Source organism: Artemia franciscana, chromosome 10, assembly GCF_032884065.1.
Source record: "Artemia franciscana chromosome 10, ASM3288406v1, whole genome shotgun sequence".
NCBI classification, from domain to species: domain Eukaryota; kingdom Metazoa; phylum Arthropoda; class Branchiopoda; order Anostraca; family Artemiidae; genus Artemia; species Artemia franciscana.
The window spans coordinates 46,417,226-46,435,642 of NC_088872.1; the positions used below are offsets into that span (position 1 = coordinate 46,417,226).

General features: G+C 35.6%; 1 protein-coding gene across 1 annotated transcript in view; it reads left to right on the forward strand.

Annotated features, from left to right (window-relative positions):
* The window catches only part of LOC136032265 (uncharacterized), a 231,232-nt gene extending 213,179 nt beyond the window's left edge, over positions 1 to 18,053 (forward strand). The window contains exons 7-9 of the mRNA XM_065712515.1: positions 2,894 to 3,076; positions 7,879 to 7,976; positions 17,798 to 18,053. Coding sequence (XP_065568587.1) covers positions 2,894 to 3,076; positions 7,879 to 7,976; positions 17,798 to 17,963 — 447 coding nt within the window. The 3' untranslated portion in view covers positions 17,964 to 18,053. The remainder of the gene's footprint in view (positions 1 to 2,893; positions 3,077 to 7,878; positions 7,977 to 17,797) is intronic.
* Positions 18,054 to 18,417: the final 364 nt, after the last annotated feature.

Sequence of the window (18,417 nt, forward strand, 5' to 3'; positions counted from 1 at the left end):
GTAAGCCGTTCCCAAAATATTGCTCATACACCTGTATTATCAAGAATTGTATGTTTTCATTTAGTTCAAGTTTCCCCTCAACGTTTCCTCATGTGTTCATTTCGATATCCTAAGCCATTGTAGTACTCGCTATAGAAGCAGTACTTTTAGTGGTAGCAGTAGTGGCCCCGTGGAAATGCCACCTTCTTGGTCAATTGGTCGTCTCCCTTTTCGTTTCTGAAAGTTCCAAATTAATCTACTTGTTATTTCCGATTTACGTCCATTTAACAACCTATATGCACATAACGTCTATTAAATTAGTTTGACACACCCCACAACGCTCTCTGAAAGGTTCAATTGAATGCCCAAGAACTTCTAATTTCCAATCAAATGAGCCTCATCCAAAGTTTATGCGACCACCCGTTCGATTAAAACCTTTGATGCCCCTAGGCAGAACTTGCAACCCTTGCCCCTGGGCTCTTGGTGCTGTGTCCACCCTGGATACGTTTTATATGTTCTTTGGACTATTTTGATCAGAATGGCTATCTCACAATTTTGGTGTGATGCGTTGGATTAAAATTATTTGTGGAACGGGGGGGGGGTCATTTGTCCTCCTAACATTTATGACTCTGAAAAGAGAACAAGAATTTACAATTTCCAATCAAACGAGTCTTCTCTAAAATTTATTCAAAATTTATATCAGATGTATTTGGGGAAAAGAAGACGATGGTGAGGAGGGAGCATTGTACCCATATCACTCTTTTCTTAGGAAGCGTTGTTGCACTGCCTCACAACCACTGGTTCGGTACAATCACTTCTGGAAAAATGCAGAAGTAAACATGCATCCTTGACTACCCTTCTGAGGAAAATAATAATTTTTTTATTTTGTAAACCACAGCTAGAAACCGCTATTCTAGGGCTCTCCGATATTTTGAATTCCATGGTGTATTTTTCAGCAAAGTTTTTTTTATTGAGGGTGCAGTCCCATGAAGTCATCTACCCTATCAGTACCAGGGGCTTTGAGAGGTCGCGAGCACGTCCATTATATTTTAGCTAATATGCTTATAGAAGCCGATGCGTCAAATGAGTGCATTTTTCTGGAAGGTCACGATATCCGTAGGGAATTTAACTCCGGAATACATGTTCAGCTATGACTTGCAGTACATAAACATGGCGTGGACCAGTTGGTTATTTACCTTTTCGTAATGTGTATAGTAAATTTTCTATCCGAGTTAAAGTACCTTCTTGAATTGGACAAATTATTCTGCGTAAATCAGTACCAGTGAGGGAAGGGATCCGACAGGGTGCTATTTCATCACCACTATTGCATAATAATAGCGTCCTTGAGAGCCAGAATTCAGTTAAAATGAGTTGTATTTTCCCGGGAATGGATCTCTCACTGTTAAATTATGCGGATGATACTTTAAACACGAGCCGTTGCCTTTCTAGAATTCAAGAAAAATTCGAAGTATTTAGCAAAGCGTATAAACAGATCGGTCTCGCCTTTAATACTGACAAAAGTGAAGTTGTTGCGTTTTGCAGAAAAGAAGCGAATTCGTGGGACCTTGTTGTCAAGTTTGGTGATGATGATGTTGTTTTATCCAATCCTTCTGTTTACTTAGGAACGCCTATTGGGTCGATTATGGTTTTTACACTTTTCCTGCTGATAAATCATTTTGGAGAAAAGGCAAGAAAAACGTATGGCGTTCTATTACCAAAAAAAAAAAAAAAAAAAAAAAAAAAAAAAAAAAAAAAAAAAAAAAAAAAAAAAAAAACCGGCAGATTCGAGCCCGGCTATGAAATGATTTGGTTATACCTCACTTTCTAGCTATGTCTCCATTTTGGAATATCTTTTCCGGAGGTGACAAAAGACAGCTGCATTTAGACTACTATAAATATACAAAATTTCTGCTCAATTTAAGACCGTGGGCAAAGAATGCGTCGGGGTCGCGTCAGTTCGGAATTGCAGACCCCTTGCAGCTCTCGCAAGGCGCCAGATGGATTTTTTAAAGTCAATTGAGTCCAGGAGCCTTGCCATCGTTATTCGTCCTTAAGTGTCTTTGTGTATTTATATAGTACCTAAGTTTTTGTTACTTTTTGTTTATTTGTTTACCCCATTTGTGGTCTTGTACCGTTTTTTGAATGAGCAATAATTTTATTTATTTATCTATCCATTTAATTTATCCATAGCTTTTTGACGCAGTCCTCCCTTACGATCTAAGACTGGGCCAGAGGTATACATATATAAGCAATACAGCCAGATATACTAGACTATACCCAAAATTGGGCTTGAGATTATAAGCTTTTTTAGATTTAACGTATTTTGTGTCATTTTCAGGCACGATGCTTATTGTATATTCTGGGTCCATCTTGTATGTCCCATACCCCTTCGAGACACTCCCAAACATAACCTAATCCTGTTTCCTAGAGCATTTAGTAGCTTCATAATAGCTTCTAATGACTCTGTATTCTCACGGCAAGTCCTCTGTGAGGTTTATTTGATAATATATGAATAATATATAACAAGTATTACTAAAATTTGTTGCAAGATTTTGTTCAAAATATGAATAGCAAGCCGAAATCTGGGTTTTATATTTTAGGTCTGCACTGCCAATCTAGTTCTAGACTACACAACTCAAGGTCTAGAATTCCTGACTTCAGCCAATCAGCAAGTTTTAGCTTCCACTTCTCTTATAATCTGTTTTTACATTTTAAATTAACAATTGATTTTTAAATAGCCTTAGATTTGCTATAGCCTCTGTTTGGAGTAAAAGTGTTTGGAGTAAGAAAAAAAAAACAAATATCAGGATTGGGAAGAACTAGACGCACAAAACAATTAGCATGACACCCATGTGAACCCCACTTCACCAATGGCAACCAATTATCACCGAAATAAAGCCAAATATATTTTTAGGGTATGCTTTTTTCGCTCAGTCTGGTTAAAACAATCACAGGTGATTTGGACCTTCCAGCAAGCTACGAACCCCTCTATTCATCATCACTCAACGTTGAAGCAGCTTTTTTAGGCAGCTTGAGCATGAGCCTTACCCTTCTCAATATTTTCTGCATTATTGTTATGGGACTTCTGGTCTTAAAGGTAAGAATCCCTGAGGAGCCTCAAGAGATTTTTGATATTAAAAAAAAGTTCAATCTGCGGCTTGATCCTAAGCTTAAACGTAATCCAAACTATAATTAAATTAAAATTAAAAATAAAATATAAATAAATAAATATTATTAGGTTAAGTATAATTAAGCTTGAACGAATTCAAGTGTGATAAAATAAACAATGCAACAATAAATTTCTCTAATTCTTTGTTTACAAATTTCAATAATCACACAATTTCAAGAAATTTCCGTCTTTAAGAAAAGAAGAAAACTTAAGTTTTCAATTAATTAAAATTTAGATCCAAAAGAAAAACTTTGACTTTTTTTTTCCCTCTCCAAGTTCTCCAATTTCAGCTTATTGCTACGGAGTTCTAAGGGTCTAACTTTCACGGCTCTTACGGAAAGTGTGAACCTATAAGTGTGAAATACAAGTACTACAAATACAGAAGAGAGAATAATGAGGACTTTTTTTTCCCAAGACAGTGACGGACAACACCTATTTGAATATTTCAGCCCTATATCTAAGGGCCGTCTTCAGCAAAGAAAATAATAAATAATAACACACTTACAATAAAAGTTCTCGGTTAAAAATCTTTTTTTTTAAACAGCCTTTCATCATTACTTCTTAACGAATTAAATAAAAGAAACAAGTTTTTTTAACTGAAAGTAAGGAGCGACATTAAAACTTAAAACGCACAGAAATTACTTCGTATATGAAAGAGGCTGCTTCCTCATCAACGCCGCGCTCTTTACGCTAAAGTTTGACTCTTTCTCTCAATTCTCCTTTTTAAAACAGTAAAAAACTTTAGCGTAAAGAGCGGGGCGTTGATGAGGAAGCAGCTTCTTTCGTATACGAAGTAATTTCTGTGCGTTTTAAGTTTTAATGTCGCTCCTTACTTTCAGTTAAAAAAACTTGTTTTTTTTTTATTTAATTTCTGAACGTTTTTGAATCAATGCATGTTTTGATTTTGGCTCTCCGCAGAGGAATAATCAAAACGAAATTTGCATATTTTTTTTTTTTGGCTCAATGGCTTTCTCATAATTTTGATCGAATGATTTTGAGAAAAAAAGAGCGGGGGACGAAGCCTAGTTGCCCTCCGATTTTTTGGTTAATTAAAAAGGCAACTAGAACTTTTAATTTTTTACGAATCTTTTTATTGGTAAAAGATTTACGTAACTTATAAATTAGCTTACGTAAAGAACTTTTGTATTCTCATGTTTTTATTACATATATGAGGGGATTCGCCCCATCGTCAGTACCTCGCTCTTTACACTAAAGCTTAAATTTTATCCCAATTCATTAAGAATGACCCCCTGAATCACAAAAGCCGTAGAATAAGTAGTTGAAATTACTAAAAATACTTTAGCGTAAAGAGCGAGGTATTAGAAGGAGGTGAGCCCCTCATATGGGTAATAATTTCTGTTTGTTTTAAGTTTTATTGCTGTTCCTTACTTCCAGCTGAAAAAGCTTTTTCACATTTATTTTTTAATTGTTTTTTTTTAAATAATGCTAGTAAATCCTGCGCTCCCTTCATGGAGATTTTCTTCTCCCATTACAAATTCTCGAAGGAAAGTTCCCCCAGTATATCCCCCTCTTCTCAACCCCTCCCCCAAACAAAAAAATCCTCCTGAAAACGCCTGTATACTTCCCAATAACCATTACTGTATGTAAGCACAAGTCAAAGTTTTTAACTTGTTGCCCCTCCCACGGGGACTGTGGGGGAGTAAGTCGTCCCCAAAGACATAGTTATAAGGTTTTTCGACTACGCTGAATAAAATGGCTATCTCAGAATTTTGATCCGTTGACTTTGGGAAAATAATTAGCGTGGGACGGGGCCTACGCTCCCTCCAATTTTTTTGGTCACTTAAAAAGGGCACTAGAACTTTTCGTTTCCGTTAGAATGAGCCCTCTTGCAACATTCTAGGACAACTGGGTCGATACGATCACCCTGGGAAAAAAAAAAAAAAAAAAAAAAAAACAAATAAACACGCATCCGTGATCTGCCTTCTGGCAAAAAATGCAAAATTCCACATTTTTGTAGATAGGAGCTCGAAACTTCTACAGTAGGGTTCTCTGACACGCTGAATCTGATGGTGTGATTTTCGTTAAGATTCTATGAATTTTAGGGGGCGTTTCTCCCTATTTTCTAAAATAACGCAATTTTCTCAGGCTCATAACTTTTGATGGGTAAGACTACACTTGATGACACTTATATATTTAAAACCAGCATTAAAATGCGATTCTTTTGATGTAGCTATTGGTATCAAAATTCCATTTTTTAGAGTTTTGGTTACTATTGAGCCGGGTCGCTCCTTACTACAGTTCGTTACCACGAACTGTTTGAAAGTTCAGCCAAGACTGTGTGATAAAAGCTAACATTTTACAAGCTAAAAAGGTTCATTCATTTCACTAACTGTATTTATTAAAATTGGAATTATTTCTTATTGCGATATTTGCCTTCTCTGCAGCTAATCTTGTAATTCTTTTGGGATTGGGCTTGTTTTTATTCGTTCCTATTTTTGTTTTATTTTGAATTATATTATTTTCTATAATTAATGTTGTGTACATAGGGTTGAGTATGTATTCACCCAAGTCTCTATTTAGAGATTAAATAAAAAAAACAAGTTTTTATTAAACTGAAAGTAAGAAGCGACATTAAAACTTAAAATGAGCAAAAATTACTCCGTATATGAAAGGGGCTGTTCCCTCTTCAACGCCCCGCTTTTTACGCTAAAGTTTGACTCTTTCTCTTAACTTTATTTTTTAAAACAGTAAAAACTTTAGCGTAAAGATCAGGGCGCTTAAGAGGGAACAGCCCCTTTCATAAACGGAGTTAATTTCTGCTCGTTTTAAGTTTTAATGTCGCTCCTTACTTTCAGCTAAAAAACTTGTTTTTTATTTAATTTCTGAACGTTTTTTAGTTAATCCATGTTTTGATTTCGGCTCTCCGCAGATGAATAATCAAAGCAAAATTTGCATGTTTATTTATTTGGCTAAATGGCTTTCCCCTAGTTTTGGTTGAATAATTTTGAGATAAAAGGAGGGGGAGGCTCAGTTGCCATCCGATTTTTTGGGTACTTAAAAAGGCAACTAGAACTTTTAATTTTTGTAAAAGATATGCGTAACTTACGAATTAGCTTACATAACAAACTTCTATATTCGTATGTTTTTATTACGTATATGAGGGGGCTCTTCCACTCGTCAATACCTCGCTCTGTACACTTAAGCTTAAATTTTGTCCCCTGAATCACAAAGACCGTAGAATAAATAGTTGAAATTACTAAAAATACTTTAGCGTAAAGAGTGAGGTATTAGGAGGAGGTGAACCCCTTATATGCGTTATATTTTCTGTTTGTTTTAAGTTTTCATGCTACTCCTTTCTTTCAGTTGAAAAAGACTTTTTCATATTTATTTTTTCATTGCTTTTTTAAATAATGCTAGAAAATGATGAGACCCCTTCATGGAAATCGTCTTCCCCCATGACAAATTCCTCCATGGAAAGTTTCCCCCACATAACTCCCTCTTCTCAACCCCTTAGCCCAACCAAAAAATCCCCCTGAAAACATCTGTACAATTCCCAATAACCATTACTGTATGCAAACACTTGTCAAAGTTTGTAACTTGCAGCCCCTCCCACGGGGACTGTGGGGGAGTAAGTCGTCCCCAAAGACATAGTTATATGGTTTTTCGACTATGATAAATAAAATAGCTATCTCAGAATTTTGATCCGATGACTTTGGGAAAATGATTAGCGTGGGAGGGGGCCTAGGTGCCCTTCAATATTTTGGTCACTTAAAAAGGGCACTAGAACTTTTTATTTCCGTTCGAATGAGCCCTCTCGCAAAATTCTAGGACCACCGGATCGATACGATCACCCCTGGGAAAAAGAAAAAAAAACAAAAACAAAGAAACACGCATCCGTGATTTGTCTTCTGGCAAAAAATACAAAATTCCACATTTTTGTAGATAGGAGCTTGGAACTTGTACTGAAGAGTTCTCTGATACACTGAATCTGATGGTGTGATTTTCGTTAAGATTCTATGACTTTTAGGGGGTGTTTCCCCCTATTCTCTAAAATAGGGCAAATTTTCTCAGGCTTGTATTTTTGATGGGTCGGACGAAACTTGATGAAACTTGTATATTTAAAATCAGCATTAAAATGCGATTCTTTGGTGTAACTATTGGTATCAAAATACCGTTTTTTAGAGTTTTGGTTACTATTGAGCCGGGTCGCTCCTTACTACAGTTCGTTACCACGAACTGTTTGATGTATTATTATTTAAGTTTCGTTTGATTTCGATTGCCTCGCGGACAGTTTGTTTGATTCCTAGGTCATTGCTAATTAGAATTGTTTTGTCATATAGAACATAATGGTTTGGATTTTCTAAAATATGATTGCTTAAAACTGGATCGAAAGATATGGAGTTATTTTTAGATTTTAATGCTTTTTCAATACTTCCTTTGTGTTGCTGCAATCTTGTTCCTAAATTTTGGTGTGTTTGACCAATGTAATAATTTCCACAACTACATGGTATTTGATACACCCCTCTTAGACGAGTTAAAATACCCCAGTTACTCGTCTAAGAGGGATGTATCAAATACCATGTAGTTGTAGATATTATTACATTGGTCGAAACATGAGCGAAGGAAGAAAAACTTTGGCTTTTACATTTGGAAAACCTTGAATTTCAATATTAATATTTAACGATAACTTTTAATATTGTGTTACGTAACTTTTCAATGTTATTCGTGTATCTCTTTTTACGCTTTTTAAAAGTTTTTAACCTTTCAAGGTAAAACAAGTAGTTCCAAAAGCAAGCACTACTCTGTTGACAAAATTTTGGACTGAAGATTTAGCTTCCGTTAGAAATTACAACGCTCGTGGTAAAAGGTAATCTTTCTTTTTAAAATGCTATATTTTTCCCTTTTAATTTCCTGTTAAACTTTTAGTAATGAACATTCAACGTATATTTCACTATTTTATATACACATATTAATAAAACAAAAATTTGGAAAACTGGGCAGACTTCATGCGTTCTCCAGACCCATAGTGTTATAGCTGTAGTCTATTTGCTCTGTAGATTAATTCTTTAAATATAAGTTTTAACATTTTGAATGGCTTTGCACGAGCAAAATTTTGCTCGAGATTTTTTATTCCACCTTGAAAACAGCAGATACTACTGCATTCTGTTTGATAACACCTCAATTAATGCCTCCGTTAAAGCGCATCCTCAAAAAAACACGTTTAATAGGAATAAGTTTAAAAAAGACTTTTTCCATAAAAGAAGCTTTTCAAAGAAAGAATTGCACTAAACCAAAGACGAGCAGAAATGAAGTAATAAAGTTAAAATCAGTGATTAATGAATAAGTAATTCAAACTTAAAACGAACAGAATTCCCCATCAATGAATAAATAATTTTAAAAATGAACCGAAATTACAATGAATAATAAAGTCAAATTGAAAACGAACGGAAATTACCAAAAATAGAAGTAGGGCCATTGCCCCTTGGAGCTTCTAAAAGAAAGAAAATCTTTTGCGCTTTACTGTAAGCTGTTTTATTTCGAGTATCGTGTTTTTATTCGTCATAACATCAACAAAAAAGGAAAAAAATACCATATCAACCAAGATTGCTGAAAAAACAACTAATGAAAGTATGCTGACTGTCTTATATATAATGATATTCGTTCCTGGAAGTCTGAGAAATTTTGGGTTTATTAGCTTAATAAAAAAAAATTTTAAAATATGATTTGGTTTTGTTAAAGCGCAAATGACAATCTTACCTTTAGAGGGCTTATAGGGCGTTAGCACTACTCCTCTTACTGTTAATTTACGTCTGTTTTAAGTTTAACTTGATTATTCAGTGTAATTCATGTTCGTCATGAGTCTCATTTATTCATTGATGGATGAATATGTAATTTTTAAATTTGTATTACTATTTTACTTTACCTCTCCTCGTCTTTGTTTTAAACAAGCTCGTTACTTTTCTTTTAAAAATTTCTTCTATGGAAAAGTGTTTCTTAAATTTATTTCTGTTCGTCTTATTTGACATTCTTTTATATTTTTTTTAAAGAATTTCTTTATATATTTCATATTTTCATTTTTCTTACTGCTCTGTTTCCCCTTCTCTAACTGCAAAAGTCTAAAGCTTATTGCATTATTTGCGTTTTATTGAAACTATACAGGTATGGAACACTATAGTTTACTTTTCAAAACACCGAGGAAAAATAAAAATTCAATAATTATAATAATCAAGACGACTGGAAATAACTAACGAAAATAACTGAATATTTGAAATATAATTTTATTAATTCTTGGAAACTTGGTAATTCAAAATTTATTTCACTGCAATTTTTATTTTTATTTTTGCTACTGTAAACAAAAATGAGAATATTTGTAATATATTTCGCTTTCAGTAAGGCGAAAATGACGCAACAACCTCTAGACTTGTACGGTTAGGGAAGGGGGAAAAGGGCAGTAGCCAAACTCCTGTTTGTTGTAATTTTATTCGTTTCAAGTTTGATTTTAACTTTCAATTCAATTTATATTCGTTTTAAGATTTATTTATTCATCTATATACCTGCTATCTCCATGTCTTCTATAATCATTTATTTTAATTTCGTTTGTTTTGGGTTTCATTTATTCTTTATTAGTAATGTTCTATTGTTTTTAGTTTGAATTATTATAGACATTTATTTCTGTCAGTCTTACGTTTAATATGGTTCTTTACTTATCTTTGGAAAACTTCTTTTCCGGAACTAATTGAATAATTTACAATTCTTGCCCCGGGGACTATGGGGGCATGGCATCCACGTGGGCAAAGCTATTAGATCTTGCGAATATTTTGAATGAATTTTTTTAAATTATTCTATTAGTGTAAAGGAGAGGATCTAAAAGAGGAAGAAGAAGGGTCTATTTATTCTTTTTCAAGTTCCCTATCAACATGATTTGGAGTTCCAACTTAATACCCTTAACCATCCCTTAAACGTTGCTATTTTATTCTCTTGACAGCCCTCTTGCATAAAGTGTGTTTTGATTTTATTTTGACAACCTCCTCAAAATTTTTTAAAGGTTTTATCAAAATACCCTTAGCCTTTTTGGAGACTCAGGATAGAGTTGTAGCCTTATATATAAACAAAGGGCAACTTATTTAACATGTAGCGCTTGCCCTTTGGGCTTTGGGGCTTTTTCACCCCTGGAGGCATGGTTATTTGACTTCCAGACTATTTTGAACAAGAGGGCTATTGCAAAATTAGGATCAAATGTCTTTGGGGATATTACATCTAAGAAGAGCATGGCTGCCTTACCACCATTTTTCAACATCCCTGCCTACATACTCTAAAATTTTAGACCTAATACCTTCAACCGTTCTCGAGATATTGCAAATGCGCCTTTTAAAAAACTGGATGCCCATAATATCTTTATATCTTGCTAAGCATGCCCCTTAACATTCCCTGAAGTTTTGCCTTAATACACCTTACCCTTCCGAACACAATCAGAATCAAAATTCTCCCTTTTCCTAACGACAAGTCCTTGAATTAAAAAAGGTTGAACTGTATAGTTTGCAATCCTTGCCCTGGAGACTTTCCTGGGGGGGGGGTGTGCCTGGAGGCATAGTTACAAGACCTTTTACTTATTTCAAATAAAATTACTTTTTCAAAATTTTGATCAGTGTTGAGTAGAGAGGGCATATATAAACGGCAAATGGGGCCTGTAGTACTCCAGTCAATTTCCAACGTTCCATCAATGCCATTTCTATAGGCATAATTATTTAACCTTTAGACTATGTTGAACAAGATGGTTATTTTCACCTTTTTACCCTTAGCTGTTTTTATGATATAGGTCTACTTTTTGATAAACTGAACATACATAGTGTCTTTCGATTTAGTTTGGGATACTCCTTAACATTCCCTAAATTTTTCACCTTAATACCCTATACCCTTGGCTTTTTCTGATACACACAGAATCCAAATTTTCCCTTTCCCGATGATAAGTCCTGTATGTATACAATTTATAACTTGCATCATTTACAGCTCTTGTCCCCGGGGCTTTTGTTGATATTCCTTTTCACAACCAGGAAAAAAAAAGTTTGTTTTGATTGTGTTTGGTATCCCTATCATTATTTCCTTGAAGTTTCATTGTAATACTATAAGCTTTTTTGAAGATCCAGGATCGGCAACTTGCATAATTTCACCTTTTGTATCAGGGGATGGGAGGCGTTCTTTACTATTGACGCTACCAGTGTTGCCTCTGATAAAACTTTAAGTGCAAACAATAGGCAATTTGCACAATATTCAGTCCTTGCCTAAGGGACCTTGTGGGTTCGTGTCATCCCCAGAGAAGTAGTTATACTTTTCGACTATTCTGACTAAGATAATTGTCACAAAATGTTGGTGAGTGTTGGGTGACAATATATATAAATAATATGACATAAATATATGACGTATATATATATATATATATACTAGCTGTTGGGGTGGCGCTTCGCGCCACCCCAACACCTAGTTGGTGGGGCGCTTCGCGCCCCCCAAGCCCCCCCGCGCGCGTAACTCGTTACGCGCCATATTAGTTACGCGCCATTGTAGTTGTGTCCCTGTGTCCCACCTGTGAATATAGATAGATTTATATATGCGTTTCAAACTACGTAAAAATTGCGAATATACAACATTCTTGGCTTTCCCATTGTCTGTCCATATACAAAGCCGTATGTACTAATAATGACGTCATATGCAAACGCTCTTTTTACAAACAAACAAACATGCATACACACAACTCGTTTTTATATAGATAGATAGATAGATAGATACAATACAAATTAACTACGTAAAACTTGTGAATATACAACAGTCTTCGCTGTCCCATTGTCTGTGGGTATAAATAGATTGTCAGGTTTACCGACCCTCAAAGATGCAACATACAATTGTACATTGGTAAAACAATCTGTATTAAGATCTATACCACATTTTTCTAGTGATTGCCCTTGAGCTTTGTTGATGATGGTTGCAAATGCTAATCGAATTGGGAATTGCAATCTTTTAAATTGAAAAAGCAGATCCGTTGGAATCATGGGAATGCGAGGAATAAGAACAGCCTCACCCTCATAAGGCCCTGTCAAGATTGTGGCCTCTATTAGGTTTTCCATTGTTTTTTTTTTACGGCAAGTCGCGTGCCATTGCAAAGCTTTGGTGGGTTGATATTTCTTAAAAGTATTATTGGTACGCCTATTTTTAGTTGTAGCACGTGTGGTGGAAACCCTGAAGGATCTATGGAATTTAAAAATTCAGATGGATAATTAACCGCTTCATTTGGTTCCAAAATACAAATTAACTGCGTAAAACTTGCGAATATACAACATTCTTCGCTGTCCAATTGTCGCTGCATATAAATAGATTGTCAGGTTTACCGACCCTCGAACATGCAACGTACAATTGTCCATGGGAAAAACAATCAGTATTAAGATCTATACCACATTTTTCTAATGATTGACCTTGATCTTTGTTAATGGTGATTACAAATGCTAATCGAATTGGGAATTGCAATCTTTTAAATTGAAAAGGCAGATCCATTGGAATCATGGGAATGCGAGGAATAAGAACAGCCTCACCCTCAAAAGGCCCTGTCAAGATTGTGGCCTCTATTAGGTTTTCCATTGTTTTTTTTACGGCAAGTCGAGTGCCATTGCAAAGCTTTGGTGGGTTTATATTTCTTAAAAGTATTATTGGTACGCCTATTTTTAGTTGTAGCACGTGTGGTGGAAACCCTGAAGGATCTATGGAATTTAAAAATTCAGATGGATAATTAACCGCTTCATTTGGTTCCAAAAGTGTGTCGACTGACTTGTAAAGGACTGCCTGGTCTCGAATCTTGGTCAAAACAATATTGTTGATTTCGTGGATGTCTATATTTTTGGGTGCGAGAATCGCTCTTTCACTTAGCCATTTATTATTTTTATAATTTTTTAGAATATTCGGAAATACTTTTTCAATCAATTCATTTTTGGACGTCACTAAATTACAGAAATCAGCAGGTAGTTGTATACGTCCTGAAATTGAGTCTACTGGGAGCTTTCCGTTTCCCATTGCCAGCAATTGATCTGAAAATGTTTGACCAGAGTCATCGTTTTGCAATCGGACACGCATATTTGTAGTTAATTTTAATGTTTTTACGTGTTCCCATAAATTAGAATTTTTCAGGCAAGCATTCATTTCGTCTGCAGGAGTTGATCTAGGTATTATAGGTAATGTTTGCCTGAAATCTCCCGCAAGCAATATTAATGTGCTGCCAAAGGGTTTCGACTTCCCTCGCAAATCTTTCAAGCATTGATCCAGAGCCTCGAGCGATTTTTTGTGTGCCATTGTGCACTCATCCCAAATAATAAGTTTGCATTGCTGCAATACTTTGCCCATCCCAGATGATTTGGAAATATTGCACGTGGGAGTTTCTGTAGAATGCAAGTTCAGAGGCAATTTCAAAGCGGAATGAGCAGTTCTTCCACCAGGCAGCAATGTTGCGGCTATTCCGGACGACGCAATTGCCAACGCTATATCATTTTTTGATCGAATTGATTTCAGAATCAGTTTTATCACAAACTTTTACCAGTACCTCCTGGCGCATCCAAAAAGAAAATTTCTCCAACGTTGTTATCGACACAATGCATTATCGTATCATAAATGTCTTTTTGTTCCGACGTTAACTTGGAAATGTTATTTTGTACATACGACAATAGATCACTCGTACTGTAACTTTGTTCACGATCCAATTCTACACATGTCGAAACAGCAGCGATACGGTTAGGTGAAGGCATTCCCAAATCCTGAAGAGGTTTGTTTGCCAAACGTACGCACAAATCTTCTATAACAACTAAAGTGTAGTTATAAATTTCTGATGTAAAATCAAAAGTCATATCTGACGTCTCTAACTGTTTTCGATGGAGTATATCTTCGGACATTTTTGACTTATATTTTTCCCATAACTCTGTAGGAGCTGATGGAGAGCAAGTTGTTAAAATGATGCCAAACAATGCACGAATTTGACTTGGGGTTGACGTTTCGCACGCGTCATTGATGCAGTTATCCCAGTGTTAGTCATTCTCCAATAAATTCAGAGCTTGGCATGCACTACGGTAAGTGTCATGTATAGTACCATTCACAGTCCTCAAATACTCAAAGGATGTCGGACCGGGTACATTCACCAAAAGCAGGCGTAGAAAGAAGCATTCATGTTGATTGGGGTGAACGGTGTAGAGTCTTCCTATCGTGGTATCTTTGAAGATGGTAGGTTGGCCGTCGACTGACTTACCCTGTTTTCGACGTTCAAATACTTTATTTTTAGTATTCCACGTGTAATACGAAGGCACTTCAGTATACAGCAGTTTTTTGCAAAAGAATCATTTTTGCAAAGCGAAAAAAAAGCTGTTAATGTTGTATCCGGTGGATTCAGGACTCTTTGTTGCACGTTGGTTTCCGTGAAATAAACACGTTGACCATTCTGTAAATGTACCGCTAAGTGAACAACAGCTGGACTACGTTCATGTATCGGAAATGAAAGAATTCGCCAAACAGCTTCATTACTGCTTATGTATCTTCCAGCCTGATATTGTACGATTTCATCGAAATCTTTGATTTCGGGCTGCAAGCCAAAAACTGCCATGTCACTGCCTTTGTTGACGTATTTACATATGTATTTGATTGCCTTTACGGAGTTACAGTATTCAACGTTTATGTGTGCATTAAATGTTTTTGATAATAATGGGGAATATGGAACAACCCACTGGTTATCTACTTCGATGGTGGTACCGTTACGCTTCTTTATTATTGCTGTTTTACCGCCATCTTCAGTAGATATTCTTCTATATTGTGGGTAACCATCATTTCCAGTAATTGTCTTTGATACTAAAAGTCGAGGATATTGCTTTGTGCACCTTCCTTTGGCCATGCATGGTGAATTTTCGTTCAGTGCACTGCAAGGTCCATGTATCATATTTTTTTACAATAATATCATGTAACCCCTTATCGACATTTTTATCAGGTATTTCAGCGGAAATCACATCATCAATTTCGTTCGAAGTAATTTTTTTATGTAGCCAGATTAGTATATGTGCGTGTGGCAAACCTCGTTTTTGCCATTCCACTGAGTACATCCAGCATCGCACTGACCCAAACACTTCAAGTTTTACAATGTAGTTTATCAGTGATTTCAACTTTTGCCGGAAGACACGGGCTGTAATGTCATGCCTATGAACCGCCGATTGTCCTTGAAGTAAAAGCTGCAGTATCTCGTCCCAAGATTGATTACATGTAAATGTAATAAATAAATCTGGACGACCATAGAGACGAACATACGCAATAGCATCTTGAGCATATTCATGCATATGACGGGGGCTGCCAGTATGTGACGAAGGTAAAATTGTTAATCTTCCAACGTTTGTGGTATTACCGTCATTTATAACTGCATCTCGCAAATGAATGTATTGTTCAGAGCGGAGCTTGGTCTGATTCAGGCGGATATATAGCAAACGTTCTGATTCAATTTTAGCATACATATCAACGACGAATTGGTGAAACAATTCACGGCATTTTAAAATATAATTTTCTTCATCCTGCCGAATCATTAGTCTATAGGAATAATAATGCATTGCACTGCATTTCTTATTCATTTCTTTGTTAGTGGCTGGATTCATCAATTTAATATTAAAGTGATAGCCGTCGGCTCCATCCCAAAAAATGATAGGATATTGTAGGGCATCGTAGCATCGATGAGTTTCAGCAATTCTTAACAACTGAGCGTTTCGCTTATGAAGAATAATATCTCGAGGTAAAAACTGATCACCAACCATAACGATTGCCACTTCGTCGATAGTTGGAGCATTGTATCTACGCACATGTTGGCCAGGAGGCGTTTTGTCAGCGGAAATAACAATTTTATGCGTACCAGTAGGCATCAAATCGATGGCTGTTTTGAACAGACGCACTAAATTATTATTTTCGTGGAAAAGATGTTGCAATTGGGAAACGATTGTCCTTTCAACGTTGGGAGAAATTTCGCAACGTGCATTCAATTCAGAATTTCTATCACTGATGAAGTACAATTGTAAAAATTTATGATTCTCGCCTGAGAATGGTAGAAGGGACCCTGCTCTATGATAAATTTGCCCTTTTACTTTGAAAGTAGACATAAATTGATCTGGATTTTCGATTTGGGCTCCAAACGACGTCATTTGGAAACATGAGTTGTATTTTCTGATTTTTGACAAGAAACGCTTAGATTCTGACGTAGTTCCAGTAAGGAAAGTCTTCAATGGCTCTGGTGGTGCAGCCAATAGAGGAAGTTTAACTTTTCCTGAGGCGCAACACATTCCCATTGTTTCACCATTGAATTTCAAGGCCTTGCAATAGGGACAAATTTTAGACATTGTCCCGATTTGAACACATCTACTCAAGCTATAATCATCGACTGGGTTGTACCTGAATGCCAGGCGATAACTTTCAGGTTGCTCTGATTCCTCGGCATGCTTTCTTTTCTTACTTTCTCTATCAGCAGCAAGCCTGATTTCTTGCTGTTCTTGTGATTCCTCGGCACGCTTTCTTTTCTTACTTTCTCTATCAGCAGCAAGGCTGATTTCTTGCTGTTCTTGTAATTCCTCGGCACGCCTTCTTTTTTCACTTTCTCTTTTAGCAGCAAGTCTGCTTCCGCGTTGCTCTGGTAGTTCCTCGGCACGCTTTCTGTTCTTTCTTTCTCTATCAGCCTCAAGCCTGTTTCCTTGCTGTTCTTTTGATTCCTCGGCACGCTTTCTGTTCTTTCTTTCTCTATCAGCCTCAAGCCTGTTTCCTTGCTGTTCTTTTGATTCCTCGGCACGCCTTCTTTTTTTCACTTTCTCTTTTAGCAGCAAGTCTGCTTTCGCGTTGCTCTGGTAGTTCCTCGGCACGCTTTCTTTTCTGACTTTCTCTATCAGCAGCAAGTTTTTTGGCATAGACTCTTTGAGCATCTTCATCGGCTTTTGCCATGGTAAGTTCATCAGTCATTGTAAACTTAAACATTAATAGATTTCTACGTGAACATATGTCTTAAATATCTTGAATGACGTCACCGTCAAAGCAAAAATGACGACAACTAATTTCATGACGTCAGTCAACACAGAAACATGACGTCACCTGATCCACAGACAGACACACACACAGACAACTTATTTTTATATATATAGATATATATATATATATATATATATATATATATATATATATATATATATATATATATATATATATATATATATATATATATATATATATATATATATATATATATATATATATATATATATGACACTTAAAACAATATATATGAAAAGAATAGATTGTCTGATTTTTTTTGCTCAATGGTTCAGAGATTGAGTTTCAAATTGTGAGATTGTGTTTGAGAGATTTATGGTCTAACTACTCAAATGACCAAATGTCATGTGTGAGTGAGATCGTCAAATGTCAAGACATAACACAGAGACATGATAAACTATAACTGAGATCGTCAGGTCTGAGGACATTTGAAAGTAGAGTTTTCCAAAAAAATCAGATCTTTGCTCGTCGCTCCTCTAAAAAAAAAAAAAAAAAAAAAAAAGTTCAATTTAAACCGAACAAAATTTAGAAGGTTAGCGCAATTCTATGTTAAAAATTGACAGATTATTTAATTTTTTAATTAAATTTTATTTAATTTTTGCCTAGGCTGGACGACATTGAGCATGACTCTTACAAAACTTTTGGTTTGACAAAATTATTTGAAGAAATAAACCAAGACCCCTTTTGCAAGACGATATCTGCAGCTGCATATAGAAATCCCCACGGGAAGGTCAGTCAAAATCACTATATTAGTTCTAAAGAAACTGATTAGCAGTGAAATGCTAACTAATTATCACGGTTGCCAAAAGTTATCTTGTCATCCAAATTGTTTAATTTACACTTTTCATTCACAGTTGTCAAAAGTCATGCTTTTCCGTTACCCATTTTGGTACATTCAAATAATTTCCCTTTTGTTCGAGAAATATATGTTTGTTTTAATTTTTAATGTGACTCCTCGCGATCATTTAAGAAAAAATGTTTTATTTAATTTAGTAAAACGAAACAGCAATGTTAAAAAGCTAAAACAAACAGGAGAATGTTCCTATTGCGGATTCTGGAGATTTATTGGGCACCAGGCTTTGACACTGTTTGGCCATGTGCAATTTTGACTCACATTTATGGGAACTTTTTAACTTTTATGGATATGACCTCCCCTACTCCCCCCCCCTTTGGCTAGATTGCAGTTTAATGTTAGCACTTTTTCTGTTTGTCTATGTAAATATGTC